General features: G+C 40.2%; 1 protein-coding gene across 2 annotated transcripts in view; it reads right to left on the bottom strand.

The window, feature by feature from the left end:
* Positions 1–4,536: 4,536 nt before the first annotated feature.
* The window catches only part of LOC109935005 (activating molecule in BECN1-regulated autophagy protein 1-like), a 337,851-nt gene continuing 324,486 nt past the window's right edge, over positions 4,537–17,901 (bottom strand). For both annotated transcript variants that reach the window (XM_048607170.1, XM_048607171.1), the window contains one exon: positions 4,537–5,313. In XM_048607170.1, coding sequence (XP_048463127.1) covers positions 4,802–5,313 — 512 coding nt within the window. In that variant the 3' untranslated portion in view covers positions 4,537–4,801. The remainder of the gene's footprint in view (positions 5,314–17,901) is intronic.

Raw genomic sequence — 17,901 nt, 5'->3', positions numbered from 1 at the left:
AACTACAAACTATTCCCTAACTGAATTAAATTCTGCTGGTATCTTGTTCCAATAAACACAGGTCCCGCTTATATAAATCCAAGTAATAAGTTAAAACTTTGTCTCTCAAATTTCATACAGAATGTGTCTCCCAGAATCCTTTGCCTTCTCCACTGGCCTTTCTTCTCTGATCCTGCTGTCAAGGATGTTTTCTCTGTAATTTCTTCTGTGAAGAATCTTAGCTAGAGGTGCCATGGTACATTTTATGTTGCTTTTTTAGACAGCTTAGTGATTTCATGTGAGAGCTAGGTATCGATTCCTCAGATGGCGGGTTTACTCTCACCCCTTAGATGGCAGTTAGCTCTTGCCAATTTTCTAAATGCCTTTTTTTTTAATACCCTTTTTTTTGATGGCCCATCTATTTCTTACACTAGGTCCCCAGTTGTCAACACCATCAGATTTAAATTCAATTGTCTTTCAGTTTCTAAGTGCTTGGTTTAAATTCATTGGCTGATTCAAGCTGGTTGCCAAAACATCAAAACAAGCCTAAGGTTTCCAATCACACAGCCAATTGATACATGTTTACAGACTCATTTTCTGTATAAATATCTAAGCTTCGAAAAACACTTTATCTCTTAAAGGGACCACACAATGTTTTCCTTTAATTTTTTTTTTACAAACAAATTCTAACTTCCTGCCTTCCAATTCACCATTACTCTATCCAACTTCGTAGCATGTGGAATCAAAAACCAGGTCTACAGCTGGAGGGAAGCAGAGTTCTCAAGGATTGTAGGGCTGGAAGGTGTTAGAAAGCCAGGCAGGAATGCAGCAATGGATGGTATGATAATTTTAAATTTACAGCATGCTAGACTGGAAGCCAATGCAGGTCAACAAGAACAGAGGAGATAAATGAAAGTTACTTGGTGTGAGCTAGAATACAGGTAGATGTTTGAATACACTGAAATTAAGCTGATACATATGATGAAGCTGATAAATGCGATGTTGAATATTGCAATAATTGAGTCAGGAGTAACAAAAGCAGCTGATGGGTTGATGAAAGTAGACAGAGAATAGTAGAATACAATAGTAAATAACTAAAATTCCTCAAATCAGACTTAAGGGTCACCCTACTTACCATAACTTGTTACTTTCTCCAAAACAAAAACAGAAATTGCTGGCAAAACTCAGCAGGTCTGGCAGCATCTGTGGGGAGAAAGCAGAGTTAAAGTTTGGAGTCCAGTGTCTCTTTATCAGAACTGATAGCAGCTAGGAAAAGGTGACATTGATGGTGAAGATGAGGTTTGGGGACGTGGTGGAGAAGAGATAAACAGAAAAGTGGAGAAGGAGCCAATAGCAAGAGAGAGAGAGATATACGTAAGGGGTAGTAAATGAGGTGATTATGGACAGTAGAATAGAAGCTGAATAAGTTATTAAAAAGTGCTGAGAGTATGAAAGAATGGGTAGAAAGCATTCCCTAAACATCTTGTTTTGCACCTGGGGACCCTGCAGTCTCTAGGACTCAACATCAAGTTCCAAAACCTTTTGAGCCTGATTCCATCCTTCCATGTTTTTTATCCACTCCCACACCCTGGCCTGTCACGAAATGGATTCCTTTCACTGCAGCCTACTCATTCTAAAGGGCAACTAAAGGACAACACCAGAACACTTTTTAAATATCGGCTATATAAGCCTCAGGACGTATTATATCTTTGTGTTAAAAACAGCCACTAAATTTAATAATTTGAAACAGGGCTGACTTTTTAAATCCAATTCCATAAAGTGAGACTGGATATTAGAAACATTTTCAGCAACCCATCCCCATTAAGAAACCTAAACTGTGTGGAAGAGATTTCCAGCAAAGACCAACAATACTGAATTGATCAACTTGGTGATAGGACAGCTAGGGGAAGCAGGGAAAATGAGGTGACCTCGGCTCAATAATGAAAGTGTAAAACTGGAGAGGGGTTTACTTATTTATCTTCAAAGGTTTGAAGACATTTTGTATACAGTAAATCCTCTGTATCCGTGAAATCAAAAATTCGCCTATCCGTGGCAATAAATAAGTAACAACAAAAATCAACATAGGCAGATAAAAATCACCTATACCTGATTTTTAAACTTTTTTGAAGAGGCTCTGCACTCGCAAATTTCATCATTTACAGGGGTTCTCAAGAATGGAAACATCACTGATACAGAAGAATGATTGTGACCCTCCACAGGAGATGAAAAGGATTAGTTGGAATCCATGACGGCCTGGATTGTGCTTGGTCTAGGGGAAAAGTACTAAAATGTTGTTCTTCTTCAATATTTTGCAACTCCTTGGTTAAAGGCCCTGCACATGCAACAGGAGGAAAACATCTTAATGTACAACAAAGTAGATTATGTTAAATAATAAAGGTATTTGCTTATATATATACTTTGTCATGTCTATCAGAAATTACAAGTAGTAAAACTCAATTACTCAGTTACATCTGAAGTGTCGTAAATATTATGTACACAAACATAGCAAGCATTCTGCACATAGAATTTGAAAGAACACCATTTATTAGTTTTTACATAACGGTGGGTGAAGGAAGAATGTAATCCAGGAAAATCCTGAGATTTTTACAGGATCCTGGAATCTTTTTTCTTAGGCAGTCCTTTAGGACGGAGGATGACTTGCTCCCACTCTGGTTTAAAGAGTTCTGAGATGGCTGAATAATGCTGTGCATGATCTGCAGACTTGCTGCATGTGGGTCAGATGGTACCTGAAGAGGTAGGTAGATGGATTGTTTGGAGTTTTGTGCACTGAGTGATGCCTCAAAGTTTCTCGATATGTTTGGTGCATTTCCTGATGAGCTTTTTCCACTTCTGATTGATCTATCAGAAGCATAGATGATAATGGAGATGTCAAACCTCCTCAGGGATGCTTTGTGGACATCCTTAAAAGAATTTCTCCTGGGAAATTCCTGCTACAACTATGCTAAGGGACAGAAAGCAGAAAACATTGGGTATCATTGCTTTCTAGCCAGCAGTCTGAATATATTGGTGAATGTCAGAAAAATTGCTCATTTTGATACGTATGAATAAGCTAGATTATTGTATACAGCAGCCTAGTTCAAAATCCAAGTACTTATCCTTGAGGAACACCTCTGTCCCTGTCCAATACCTTACAGTATGAAAAAACACAACATTTACTATCATTCAGTCTTTGGTTCTTAAGTCAATAATTTCAGCCAAGCTGACACTAACCCTTGCATTCCATGACCTTCAATTTGGTTAAAAATTATCTTAAGTGCAAATTCACAATTTCTCTTCATTAATATTCTTTACCACTTTGTCAAAAAAAATAGTCAAGCATGATCTGCCATTTATAAATCTGTGCTGGTTCTCTAATTAACATCAAAAACTTCCCAAGTCACTGTAATTTCTCTTCCTGCTCATTATAGTTACTGGGAATATCCGTACACTGTTTCATGTATCACACTTCACATTCCCCAATCCTCTGGGTTGCCCCTAGATTAAAGGTAAACAATAGTGCATAGCACGGTGAAAGCAACTGTCAAAGACTATTCATCGTATCAGATCTACTCACTGCACAACATCCAGTTGTAAAGTACACCAACTAAAATATTCAAAATCTTCAAGAAGTTCTGTAACAGGCTTTTCATATTAAAACTGTTTCTCCTGTAGAATTTTCCATTATTTTTGACATGGGTGCAGTGTGTCAGAGTGTGAAATCACTTCCTCAGTAGAACGGACACTGCAAGGACCTCATGCCCATCGGATTAAAACCTCCCATCTGATGCAGAGCATTAATTCATCATGTCACTGGTGATCTCGCTGAAAAACGCTGCTTTAGAACAGCAATGGTACAAGACATTTGATAGAGTCATTCAAAATTAAGATTGGTTTTGATAGAGAGTAAATAAGCACAAAACTGCTTCCAATGATAGAAGGGTCAGTAACCAGAGGACACAGACCAAAGATAATTGGCAACGGGGGCCAGAGATGATGTAAGGAAAAAATATTTTTATGCAGTGTATAATGATTTCTGATGCACTGCCTGAAAGAGAGGTTGAAACAGTTTTGAGAATAATTCTCATAGGGAATTGGAAAAAAATGGAAGGGTTATGGGGTAAAAGAAAGGTACTATAACAATAAAGGTACGCCTTTCAAGGAGCTGACAAGGGAATGGTGGGCTGAATGGTTTCCATCATCTATGCCATTTTATCCTGAGATTGTGCACTCAAGTCCAGCAGAAAGACTTGAACACTACTTTCTAACAAGCATAAGTTAACAATTCTGAAACGCTGCACTACTGTAACAGTATTAACTTTAACAATATCAATGTATACAAATTAAAGAAGTTTGTCTGCTGTATTTTGACTGAGGTTTCTTTTGCAGTAATTCTCACTTTTGGCTTTATCAGCCAAAGTTAGGCATCTCAAAAAATTCTGGTTCATTGGTTTATTCTGATAATATTCTTGATAAGAGGAGAAAGATTCAAGCACATTCTTGAAAGTGTGATTTCAACAAAATTAAACCAAATAAATCAGTTTTGCAATGATAGTCTTCCAGTTTTTAAAGAGTTTTTATTTGTTATTGTGATCTTTGGTGTTCACATGTATGTCGTTGCTTGCACTTGACTATATTCCATTTCTCTAAAATAACAAGTTACCAGTTTACAAAAAAAAAGGAAAAAAAATTCAACTTAAATCACATCCTACTAAAAACAAATAAGTGGAATTTCCTTGGCTGGTTTAGCTAGATTCTACACATATAAACCATGGGACATGCAATTTTATTATTTCTTTTGCCCTGAACAACAGAGCACCTAATTCTACCTCCTGTCTGAGCCCCTGTCGTCAGTGCCATGATTATCAATATTGTCAACAATATGCGGGCTATATGCGCTGACAGAGTGGAAAAGGGCATCTGTGTCCATAGAAGTGTTGGGCTGTTGACCAAAGCTCCCATCATCCCCAAGGACGCCACTCCTGTCGAGCTGCTCCGCGGTCTGATCCCTTTCGTTATTTTCTCCAAATCCTGTAGCTAAGCTGCTGGAGCTGCTCGGTGCAGCAGAGTCCACTAGAATCTGACTGCAACTACTGTCCATTTCTGTTCTGCCTTGGTTGGTAGGCGGGTGTGGGTTTAATCTCGCCAGTGCTTCGTTCCCGGTCTGTGAGCCTCGGTGTATCCGATGACTGACAATGATGTTGTTTCCAAACCCTCCCATCGAGGCGGTGGTGGTTCCTTGTTCTCGCTGCACAACTGCCGTCATCCAACCTTCAGCAATCAGCCGGCGGATGCGAGACAAGGCGTCTTCACCTGGAATGTACTCTGGTGCGTCTCCTAGAATAGGACAAAAAGATAAGACTGTTGCTTAATTCTGTGTTGTTTTAACAAGACGTTTCTGAGATGATAAAAGTATTTTGAGACATCAATTGAAAAATTCCAGCACGTGTTTTCCAGCGACTCATACCCTGGGTACAAACTGACTTTCATCAGGAGGTTTCAGTTCAACTGATAATTTTTCATCTACTTTGTGAGAGAACCTGCAGTTTTAAACTGAGAAGTTTTGAGGCACTTGCATGGGGTGGCGGGGTTCGCCTGCTCAGTGCATCTGTAGGCAAGGGCCTGGCAGAAAGCTTGTGAGGGGGCACTTAGCAATTTCAGTGAAGCTGAGGAGATTGTCTGCTCGGTACAGCTGGGCCACAGGAAGGTCCCTAAACAGTGGTTGTCTGCTCAGTGAAGTTTTATATTGGTTATTATACACTGTGTTTCAGTCTTGTAAAACCCAGTGAGATGCAGTCTTGGGAGTACAGAATGAGTAGTGGGAAGGGAGTAGTTGTTGGGGCATTCTAAGTCAAGGACCTATTATGTGATAACATGTTTCAGGCACAGCAAACAAGAAGGCCTCCAGCTGAGATGGAGTTGTTGTTAAGGCAATTCAGTTATTCACGAACTTTCCTATTTATACTATGGGTGTATTAGAGGTGTGGGGCTTAATGAGGAAAACAACAAATTAGAATTACTTAGCATTCAGGACAAGCCATGCAACCCTTTGCACATCTCTTTTCCAGATACAATTTGAAAAACCTCTCAATGAGAATTAAAGAGTATTTCAGAATGGAAAGGCGTCCCAACCAGGGCTAACAAGAAAAATTAGGGTTGGGGCTATCACAGGAATTGCATTGGATCCAAGCAAGGGGTACATAAATTGGTCAAAAAAAGCTGCAAACCTGACGGTTAGGAACAGTTTAGATTTCAGGGAAGGAGGACGTAGGGATTGATTAAGAGGGGAAAATAGAGTATGAGTAAGCTTGTGAGGAACATACAAACCGATTGCAAAATCCTCTATAGGTATGAGAAAAGAATATAGCAGTGGTTGGGCGGCACGGTGGCTCAGTGGTTAGCACTGCTGCCTCACAGCGCCAGGGACCCGGGTTCAATTCCACCCTCGGGTGACTGTCTGTGTGGAGTTTGCACATTCTCCCTGTGTCTGCGTGGGTTTCCTCCCACAGTCCAAAGATGTGCAGGCTAGGTGGATTGGCCATGCTAAATTGCCCGTAGTGTTCAGGGATGTGTAGATTAGGTGGGTTATGTCTGGGTGGGATGCTCTGAGAGTCGGTGTGGGCTTGTTGGGCCGAAAGGCCTGTTTCCACACTATAGGGATTCTATGAAGACATACGTAGGTCCCTTGCAGTCAGAAACAGGGAAGTTATAATGGGGAACACAGAGATGGCAGACCAATTAAATATATAAAACAAAAAACTGCGGATACTGGAAATCTGAAACAAAAACAGAAATTGTTGGAAAAACTCAGCAGGTCTGGCAGCATCTGTGGACAGAAATCAAAGTTAACTTTTCGGGGTGAGTGACCCTTCCTTAGAACGATTAAATACATACTTTGATTTTTGCCTTCACAGAGGATGGCACAAATAACATCGTCAAAATGCTGGGGAACTCAGGGTCTAGTGAGAGGGAGGAATTGAAGGAAATCAATAGTAGGGAAATGGTGTTGGAGAAATTGATGGGATTAAAGGCTGATAAATGCTCAGCGCCTGATAATTCACATCACAGACACTTAAAGAAGTAGCCCTGGAAATAGTAAATGCATTGGTGGTCATCTTACAAGATTCTATAGACTCTGGAACAGTTCCTATGGGATAGCGGGTTCCTCATGTAACTGAATTACCTAAAAAAGGTAGGCAGAAAGCAAACAGGGAACTATAGTCCGACATCAGTAGTGGGGAAACTGCTGGACTCTACTATAAAAGAATTAACGGCAGAGCACTTGGAAAATGGTGGGAGGATCAGAAAGAGTCAGCATGGATTTATGACAGAGAAATTAAGATCGTCAAATTCACTGTAAATTTGAGGATGTAACCAGAATTCCCTCTAATTTTCCTTCTGGCTGCATGGGCCTCTGAAGTCTGCACGCAGCAATGACTTCTAGAACCAGTGTGTCAAAGCCAATCGCGCAACCTTGGATTGGCTGTGTGCGGCTTAGAGGGAATGTTAGATGCAACACATATAGTTGACAAGAGGGAGCCAGTGAATGTGGTTTACTTGGAATTTCAGAATGCTTTTGACAAAGTCCCATACAAGACATTAGCTTGTCAAATTGAAGCATATGGCATTGAGGGCAGTGCACTGATGTAGATAGAGAACTTGCTGACAGGCAAGAAACAGAAAGTGGGAATAAATGAGCCTTTTTCCAAGAGGCAGGTTGTGACATGTGGAGTACCACAGGGATCAGTGTTTGGATCATAACTTTTCACAATATATATTAATGATTTACATGAGGTAACTAATTGTTATATCTCCTGTTTTCATACAACACAAAGCAGGATGGGAGGGTGAACCATGATGACGATGCAAAGATGCTTCAGTGTGATATGGACAGGTCAAGTGAGTAGCCAAATGCATGACAGATGAAGTACAATGTCTATAAATGTGAGGCTATTCACTTTGGTAATAAAAACAGGAAGGCAGATTATTATCCAATTGATAATAGATTGGGAAAGGAGTACATGCAGCGAGACCTGGGTGTCCTTGTACACAAGTAGCTGAAAATAAGCATGCAGGTACGGCAGGCGGTGGAGAAGGCAAACGGTATGTTGGCTTTCAGAGCGAGAGGATTCATGTACAGGAGCAGGGACGTCTTGCTGCGATTGAGACCACACCTGGAGTATTGTGTGCAGTTTTAGTCTCCTTATCTGAGGAAGGATGTTCTGGTTATGAAGGGAGAGCAATGAAGGTTTACCAGACTGATTCCTAGAATAGCGTATAAAAAGAGACTAGATCAGTTAGGGCTACATTCACTGGAGGAGCGGGGGGAACTCTAAGAAACCTATAAAGTTCTAACAGGACCACACAATGTAAATGCAGGAAAGATGTTCCTGATGACAGGGGAGTCCAGAAATAGGGGCCACAGTTTAAGGGTATAGGGTAGGCCCCATAGGATTAAGATGAGGAGAAATTTCTTCACCCAGGGAGTGGTGAATGAGTGGAATTCTCTGCCACAGAAAGCAGCTGAGGCCAAAACATTAAATGTTTTCAAGGAAGAGTTAGCTCTTGGGGCTAAAGGGATGAAAGGTTACGGCGAGAAAGCAAGAACAGGGTACCGAGTTGGATGATAGCCATGACGATCCTGAATGATGCAGCAGCCTAATCTTGGTCTCATTTTCCAGGGTTGTATGTTAATACAAAGTGTGGAGAGTCAAACATGTAAATATGCTGCTAAAACTCACCAAGGTTCTTGTTTAGGACAACTCAGAAAAAAACCTATCAGCAATGAGTTGATTCCACACAGTGTAAAAGAAATTAGACAAGTGAAAAATTGAACAGCAAGTTACCATGAACGATACTGTGTATCGCTGAGATGACAATGACAGGGTGCAATTCACACAGAAAAAAAACCACGCAGGCTCTCTGCCTGACTATCACACAGACAGGGAAGTGGAGAATCTGAAGTTGGAAAGTTAAACTCTGGGAATAGGAAAAGCAGAACATAAGACAATTTCGTTCCAAGAAGATTGCTTCAAAGAATAGGGCCCCTTAAAGTTCAGCAAGGCCATCTGCTTGTGGAGCCACAGGAGATGGGTGAGATACTAAATAAATATTTCACATCAGTATTTACTGTGGAGAAAGATATGGAAGCTAGGGAACTTAGGGAAATAAACAGCAATTTCTTGAAAAGAGTTCAGATTATAGAAGAGGAGGTGCTAGAGGTTTAAAACACATAAAGGTAGATAAATCCCTGGGTCAATACAGTGTAGAGCTGGAGGGACAAAGCAGGTCAGGCAGCATCAAAGGAGCAGGAAAGCTGATGTTTTGGGTTTACACCCTTCATCCTCCAGCTCCACACTGTATTGACCCAGGGATTTATCTACCTTTATGCGTTTTAAATCTCTAGTACCTCCTCTTCTATAATCTGAACTCTTTTCAAGAAATTGCTGTTTATTTCCCTAAGTTCCCTAGCTTCCATGTCCTTCTCCACAGTAAATACTGACGTGAATTATTTGTTTAGTTGTGCTGACTCCAGCATGTGCAGTTCTTGCTATCTCCAATAAATCCTTGGGACCTGATCAGGTGTTTCCTAACTTTGTGGGAAGTTATGGGACAGATTGTTGGGCCCCTTGCTGAGATATTTGTATCATCGACAGCCACGGTTGAAGTGCTAAAAGACTGGAGGCTGGCTAATGTGGTGCTATTATTTAAGAAAGGCTGTAAGGAAAAGCCAGGGAACTATAGACAGGTGAACCTTATGTCAGTAGTGCGTAAGTTGTTGGAGGGGATTCTGAGGGCCAGGATTTTCATGCATTAGGAAAGGCAAGAACGGATAAGGGACGGTCAACATGGCTTTTTGTGTGGGAAATCACGTTTCACTAATTTGATTGAGCCTTTTTGGAAAGGTGACAAGGAAGATTGATGAAGACAGAGCACTGGACATAATCCTTATGGACTTCAGCAAAGCATTCAACAAGATTCCGCGTGGTAGACTGGTTAGTAAGGTTAGATCACATGGGATCCAGCCCAATTGGATACAAAATTGGCTTGAAAGTAGGAGGCAGAGTGGTGGTAGAGGTCTGCTTTGCGAGCTGGAGGTATGTGACCAACAGTGTACCACAAGGATCGGTGCTAGTCCACTGCTTTTTGTCATTTATATAAATGATTTGGATGTGAATATAGGAGGCATGGTTAGTAAGTTTGCAGATAACATTAAAATAGCTGGTGTATTGGAGAGTGAAGAAGGTTATCTCTGAGTACAAGGGACCTTGATCAGATGGCCAATGGCCCAAGGAGTGGCAGATGAGCTTAATTGAAATATAAGAGAGGTATTGCATTTTGGTGATGCAAAGCAGGGTAGGGCCTTCCATAGTTAACGGTGGGGTCCCGGGAAATGTTGCCGAATAAAGAGAGCTAGGGGTACTGGTGTATAGTTCCTTGAAAGTGAAGTGAGGTAGACAGGGTGGTGAAGAAGACATTTGGCATAATTGCCTTCATTGGTCAGAGCATTGAGTATAGGAGTTGGGAGGTCATGTTGTGGCAGCACAGGATGTTGGTAAGGTTGCTTTTAGAATATTGCATACAATTCCGGTTGCCCTTCTGTAGGAAGGATTTTGTTAAATGTGAGAGGGTGCTGAAATGATTTACAAGGGTGTTGCTGGGAGTGAAGGCTTTAAGTTATAGGGAGAGCTAAATATGCTGGGGCTATCTTCCCTGGGATGTCAGAGGCAGAGGGGTGATCTTATAGAAGTTTATAAAATCATGAGGGGCATGGATAGGGTGAACAACCAAAGTCTTCTTCTGAGGGTAGGGGAGTCCAAAAGCATAGAGAGCATAGGTTTAAGATGAGAGGAGAAAGAGTTAAGAAGTATCTGAGGGGTAACTTTCTCACAAAGAGGGTGGTGCGTGTATGGAATGAGCTGCCAGAGCAGTGGTGGAGGTGGGTACAATTATAACATTTAAGAGGCATCTGGATGGGTATATGAGTAGGAAGGGGTTAGAGGGACATAGGCTAAATGCTGGCAAATGGGACTAGGTCAGATTGGGATATGTGGTCAGTGCAGACGAGTTGGACTGAAAGCTCTGTTTCCATGCTGTAAAACTCTATTTTACCAGTGCTAATATATACATATATGTAGTATGCATCAATGTTAATGCACACAGAATATGCATCAACATTAATACATACAAGTTCTTCCCATCTAAAGCAGCAGCCCCAATTTTTCAGAAACCTCCCCTTTAGAATGTACATCTGCTAAGCCACTTGAGACGTAAAAACCATTTCCAGTACTATCGCAGAGTGCACTTCAATCTTTACAAAATGTCCACACACACATGAAATATTCAGTCATTGAGACACCTGCAGAGCTCTTGAGACAAACATAATAAACATCACTCACAAGAAAATCACGGTCAACTGCAGACATTCATCATAAAAATGCATAATTATGAATATTATAAAATTATATCTACTTTAGAAAAAAGACTGCAGTATTTTAAACTTTTTTGCAGTATTTAAAGCCTTCCAGAGATATGCAGCATGTAATCACATCATTACCACCCAAAGTCATGCTATACTGATAGGGGAAACAGAGACAAAGATGTACAAGGGGGTACTCATTTGTTAATCATAATTGATGTTATTTTCAGGTATTTAACTTTAGATTATCGTTTGAACATCAGAAAGCCACAATGTGATCATAAATAGCACCATATTAGTAACATCGAGCAAGTTGGTTTTGTACTTTTACTTTCCTCATCTAATTCATTAAATAAATTGTAAATAATCCAGCACTGAGTTGCCTAACTCAGAAGACAATTGCGACAGGGGGCCATTTTCGGGGTGGCAACCTGTAACTAGTGCAGTGCTACTGGGATCAGTGCTGGGGTCCCAATGATTATATTATGCATTGATGAGGAATGTGGCCATCTTGAAAATGCCCCCCTTATCCCAACCATTTTCTATTAGTTGGCTAATCCTCTGATCATGCTCATATTCTACTTCCAGCATCACAGGCTCTTATCTTATTAAGTTGACTAACATGTGGTACTTCAGCAAAGGCCTTCTAAAAGTCCAAATGTATTACATCTACCACTTTTCCTTTATCTATCCTATTTGTTCTTCTCAAACAATTCTAATAGATTTGTTAGGCATGATTTCATCTTTGTGAAGCCATGTTGACTTTGCTTGACCATATTAGATATTTCTATATGCTCTGCTTTACATCCTTTATAATAGACTCTAATAGTTTTCCCCATTATAGACAACAAGCTAACTGACCTGTTGCTACCTGTTTTTTTTGAGGGCTCCTCTTTGTAAATATAGGTGCTACGTTGGCAGTTTTCCAATCCTTTGGGACTTTCCCTGAATCCAAGGATTCTTGTAAGATTGTTACTACAATGTCCGTAGCTATTTTGTTTAATATCCTAAGCATCCCATCAGGTCCAGGGGACCTATTGGTCTTTAGCCCTAATAGGTTCACTTGTACTTTTCCTCTAGTGATAGCTACTGAATTTATTTCCTCTCCTCATTTTGTCCCTTGATTATTTAGTCATTTTGGAATGGTATTAAGGTCTTCTACTATGAAGACTGATACAAATATTTCTTCATTTCCTCTGCTATTTCCTGGTTCCCCATCATTTCCCCAGACTCATTCACTAAGTGGCCTATGTTAACTTTGGTACCTTACTTACAATACCCTTATTATTTATTTTTGGAGAAAATAAACTAACAGAGAACTGTTTGAGGAGATAAGAAGCTAGACAACCAAAAGGGAGGCACTGCATCTAATATATTGGAATTTTCAGAACGTGTTTGATAAGTCTCCTTAGGATCTTAGGTGCTTCAATTAAGACACTTCTGACATTTCTAAACTCCAGAGGATACAGGCCTATCCTATTTAGCCTTTCCTCATAAAGCAATCTGTTCATTTCAGGTATTAGATTACTAACTTTTCTCTGAACTGCTTCCAAAGCATTAACATCCTTCATATGCACAATGGCCAGTATTGTACACAGCATTCCAGATGTGGTCTCGCCAATGTCCTGTATAACTGAAGCATAACATCACTACTCTTGCATTTAATTCTCCCTCCAATAAAACATTTTGAGTTTTCCTGATTACTTGCTGTGCTCACATACTAACCTTCTGCAATTCATGCTCGAGGAAACCCAGACTTCTCAGCATTTCAGAGCTCCATAATCTCTCACCATTTAGACAATATGCTTCTTTTCTATTCTTGCTGCCAAAATAGTCAATTTCACACTTTGCCACATTATATTCCCTTTGTCCATTCACTTAAACTATTTATATTCCTTTGTTAAAATCAAGATGTTCTCTTCATAACTCACTTTCTTGCCCTTTTGTCATCAAGAAATTTAGATAACACACCTCTGTTCCCCTCATCCAAAACACTTATATAAATTGTAAGGAGTTGGGGACGCAGCACTGACCCGTGGCACACAACTTGTGACATCTTGCCAGCCTGGAAAAGACCCAATTATTTCTAACTTCTGTTTCCTGTTAGCCATCTAATCTTCTATCCATGGCAATACGTTACCTCCAACACAATCAGCCTTCATTCTCTGCAACAACCTTTGATGTGCAACTTTATCAAATACCTTCTGGAAATCTCAGTACAATACATCCACTGGTTTCCTTTATCCACAGCACAAGTTATTTCTTCAAAGAACTCCAATGAATTAGTTAAACATGAATTCTCTTTGATAAAACCATGTCGCCTGTGCGTGATTATCTTGAACTTAGCCAAATATCCTGTTATAATGTCTTTAATAACAGCTTCTATCATTTAGGACGACCTACTCCTACGTCTATTTCTTATGCTCTTACTGTTTGCTTGTAATGTGTAGCAAACATATAAATTACCGAGCATATTCTCTAACAGTATTTAAAATGGACTATTTTTTGCATGTTGGTTACAAGGCCACCTAGATTCAGAAATACCAGAACAGAAGCCTCACTTTCTGTTGATGATTTTAATGTTCCTTGTAAGAATTCAAGCATGCATTATATTATGGTGGTGTGAGCCCTCACAAAATGCTCTAATTTATTTCATTTGATATTTTATTACTGCCTTTATTTCTCAAACTCGGTGCAGCGCATGTGTGCTACAAAGATTTTAATTTATTTGATTTGACCTCTTTGTGGTTGTGTTCCTAGCAAGTTGAATGCCCCATATAAAATGGTGATTCAGAAACTGTGGAACAATGTAATATATAATACCTTCTGCTAAAGTAAAATTGTACTCCCTGAAGACCAACAAGTGGAATCACTCTAATTGGTCAAATGTCCTTCTCAGTAGTGAAGCATCATATTTTCGATGTGTGCCAGGCACTGGTAAAAGCACCTGTCATCAACCAGAACTGCTTAAGAATCCCGGTTGTGTCTAGCGCATGAGGTAGGCTCGTAAAACAGCAGGTAAAAAGACAAACAACAGATTTTCCGGAACTGAAAAACGTTCCTCGCTTTTCAGATCGACATTCTGCCAAACCCAGGCCCTAAGGGAGTGTGATTTTGTGCATCATCAGTACTGAGGCAGAATACCGAAGAACCTCAACGTCAGAAATCTGTACAGCCTGAAAGCACTCTCCACAGACATTTGTCCATCAAAGTTGTTATTTTTGTCAGGAGCTGAAACATGATTTGCACCTTCCTTAGCACAGCTAGTCTTAGCGGACAGATCAAGGTTAGTGAATATAATTCCAAAAGTCAAAAGGGTTTAAGTACAGGGAACATATACACACACTATTTCTTTAGTATACATGGATCCACTTTGGTGTTCATAAGTTGAATGAAGTGCTATTTTGAAATAAACAGAATATTCTGTATTAGGCACTGTAAATCTTAATGCTGATACAATACCATTGAAACTTCAACTACGAAGTGAAAACAGCATTCATGCAATTAATGTTATTACTGATCATAGAATTATAGAATCTCTACAGTGTAAGCAGGCCTTTTGGCCCAATGAGTCCACACTGACCTGCCGAAGAGCATCCCATCCAGACCCATGCCCCCTATCCTCTCCCTGCAACCTTGCATTGCCCATGGCTAACCCAGCTAGCCTACACATCCCTGGATACTATGGACAATTTAGCATGGCCAATCCATCTAACCTGCACATCTTTGGACTGTGGGAGGAAACCGAAGCACCTGTAGGAAACCCATGCAGACACAAGGAAAATGTGCAAACTCCACACAGACAGTTGCCAGAGGGTGGAATTGAACCCGGGTCCCTGGCACTCTCAGGCAGCAGTGCTAACCAGTGAGCCACCATGCCGTGCAGATTGGAAGGTACAACTATATTCCAGCATCCCAGATAAATACTACGTTTATTTCACATATTCACTGCAGCGCATGTGCGCTACAAAGATTTTACTTTATTTGGCCTCTTGTGGTTGTGTTCCCGGTGAATTGAATGTCTTGTATAAAACTGTGATTCAGAAACTGTGGAACAATGTAATACCTAAGGGCGTCTGCTAAAGTAAAATTGTGTCCCCTTAGAACTAACCAGTGGAAGCACTGTAATAGGTCAAATGCGTCAGCATCCATGGAAAAGCACTGCCACATACTGGATTTGAGCCCATTCACTATTAGCCATTTATGTTAGCGTTCCAGCTCACTCATTATAGTTTGTTCTGGAGTTAGAGCTTCTTCTTGTTTCTCTGATGACTTTTTTTTGCAGTTTCCAGCATCACTGAGGTGGTGTCAAGTTTCCTACTCTCAGAATCGGGCAAGCTGGGTGCAGATAGAGGTACAAAATTCCAGACACTACCAAATGACAGCTAGGTAGCAGTCTTGGGAAGAGTGTAGATTCTTTATTTTTAACTGGATATTGATAGTTAAATGGGTGGAGAATGCTACTTATGGAAGAAGTAAATCAAATATGAACTATCACATATATCCAAATAAAACAAAAGCAGGATTTTTTTCCCTGTCAGGTCAAAAGATTGCATTTAATTACAAGGCTTAGATCCCTGCTACACTAATGCACTACTGTAGCCAGCAATCCAGGGCATCTGAAGTTGGAAGGAAGAATGTTGAGACATGGAGAAAAGGCACAATTCATGTCTCCGCCAAATACTATTGTGACCACGAGGTGCAGGCAAAGGCTGAGTGCCAGCAATATGTTGGCAGGAAGCACGAGTGTCTTAATTTGGAGTATTGATGTTTAACAGTGTAAAGATACTCCACTATTCAGCCTTTGAACAAGATGAACTTTTTCAAACATTTAGTCCTACTCCCTTGTTCTTCCCTCATATTTCTACAATTCTCTTCATGCACTATCTAATTCCATCTTGAAGGCTACTAATGAATCAGTATCCACTATTGTGTAAGCTTGGCAAGTTCTAGGAGAGCTGTCTACACAGAATTACCTGGAAAGGGGCATTGGCAACATTCAGCAATGGTAATGAAAGCTTGAGCTCCAGAATTAACTGCACCCCTGGACAATCTGCTCTCTAGATACCAACCCAAAATGTGAAATCGGGAGAAAACATTTGGAACTTGGCAACCACCTAATGATTAGAAAGGTCATGGGTTTTTAAAGTGTTTGTGTTAGGCTGAAGGAAGGAACACGTTTGTTTGCATCAAATAATGTCACTCAGCAGCAACGGTCTGAACTGTTGAAGTAACTCTGGAAAAGCTGCAATTTTGTTTAAAACAGACACAGTGAATCAGATCTGATAAGGTGGACTATTTATCAGCTAAATTTGTGACTATCATAGAATTGTGTTGTATAAATATCATGCAGTTGATTGGAATGCACAAAAGTGGTGAGCAGCGAACGCAAGCTAAGGTTTAATATCGAAGTTCATTAATAACAAGAGATAAGAGTCTTTCCAAGGAGACACAAGCAAGTTTTAAAGAGTTTATTGGTCAAACCAACACAAGAAACAAGGTATGTTTGTGATGTTTGCCAGTGATCAAACTGATCATTTTCTGGAGACTGGGCAACGTTAAAGACTTTGAATGTAAATCTTTTTTTAATGGAAAGAATATAAAACAGCCGAGCCAGGAGGCCTGGGTTCAAGTGCCACGTGCTCCAGAGATGTGTAATAACAGCTCTGAATCAGAAAATATCCAACCAATAAAAATTTCTTGCTCGATTGGGAAGGCCCTTTGTTCAATGATAAGAAGTTGGGACAAAGCACGCTATCACTTGTTCCAGTCTGATCTTCAGACAAGTCACTTGTGATTGTAAGCATTGTATAGGCAAGATTTTTGCAGTTTTTTTTGTAGTGTACTTTGCTTTAATAAAGAACATGAAGTATATTTCATTGTTAGAAATGCTTTGGTTTTTTGCTATCCAGAATGAGCTCTATGGACTGCAAAATGTGGGAATAAAAGCCTACAGTTCCTGTACAACTATAACGCTGGCAGCTACCCAACAATGTGGAACATTGTCCAGGTATGTACAGTATAGAAAAAAACTAGACAGATCCAACTTGGCCAACTACTGCTGATCAGTCTACTCTCAATTATCAGCAAAGCAGCAGATGGGGCTGTTGACAGTACTATCACTGCCACTTGTTCAGAAATAAACCGCTTACAGATTGTCAGTTTTAAGTTCTGCAAGGGATACTTAGATCGTTATAGCCTTGGTCCAAACATCAACAATACAGCTAAACTCCAGGAGCGAGGTGACAGCGACTGTCAAATTCTGCCTTGATATGAAGGGCAGATTTCAAAGAACCCTGTCAAAATTAAAATCAATGGTAAACATGGGAAAGCTCTCCTTTGGTGGAATCATAACCGGCATAAAGGAACATTGTTGTGGTTGCTTGAGATCAATCATCTCTGTCCTAGGACAACAATGCAGGAGTTCCTCAGGGTAATATCCAAGCCCCAACCATTTTTAGAGAAAGTAAGAACTGCCGATGCTGGAGTCTGAGATAACACAGTGT

The sequence above is a fragment of the Rhincodon typus genome, chromosome 17 (assembly GCF_021869965.1).
Source record: "Rhincodon typus isolate 14 chromosome 17, sRhiTyp1.1, whole genome shotgun sequence".
NCBI lineage: Eukaryota > Metazoa > Chordata > Chondrichthyes > Orectolobiformes > Rhincodontidae > Rhincodon > Rhincodon typus.
The sequence above is the reverse complement of the archived record's forward strand: the minus strand, read 5'-3'. Positions and strand labels throughout refer to the sequence as shown.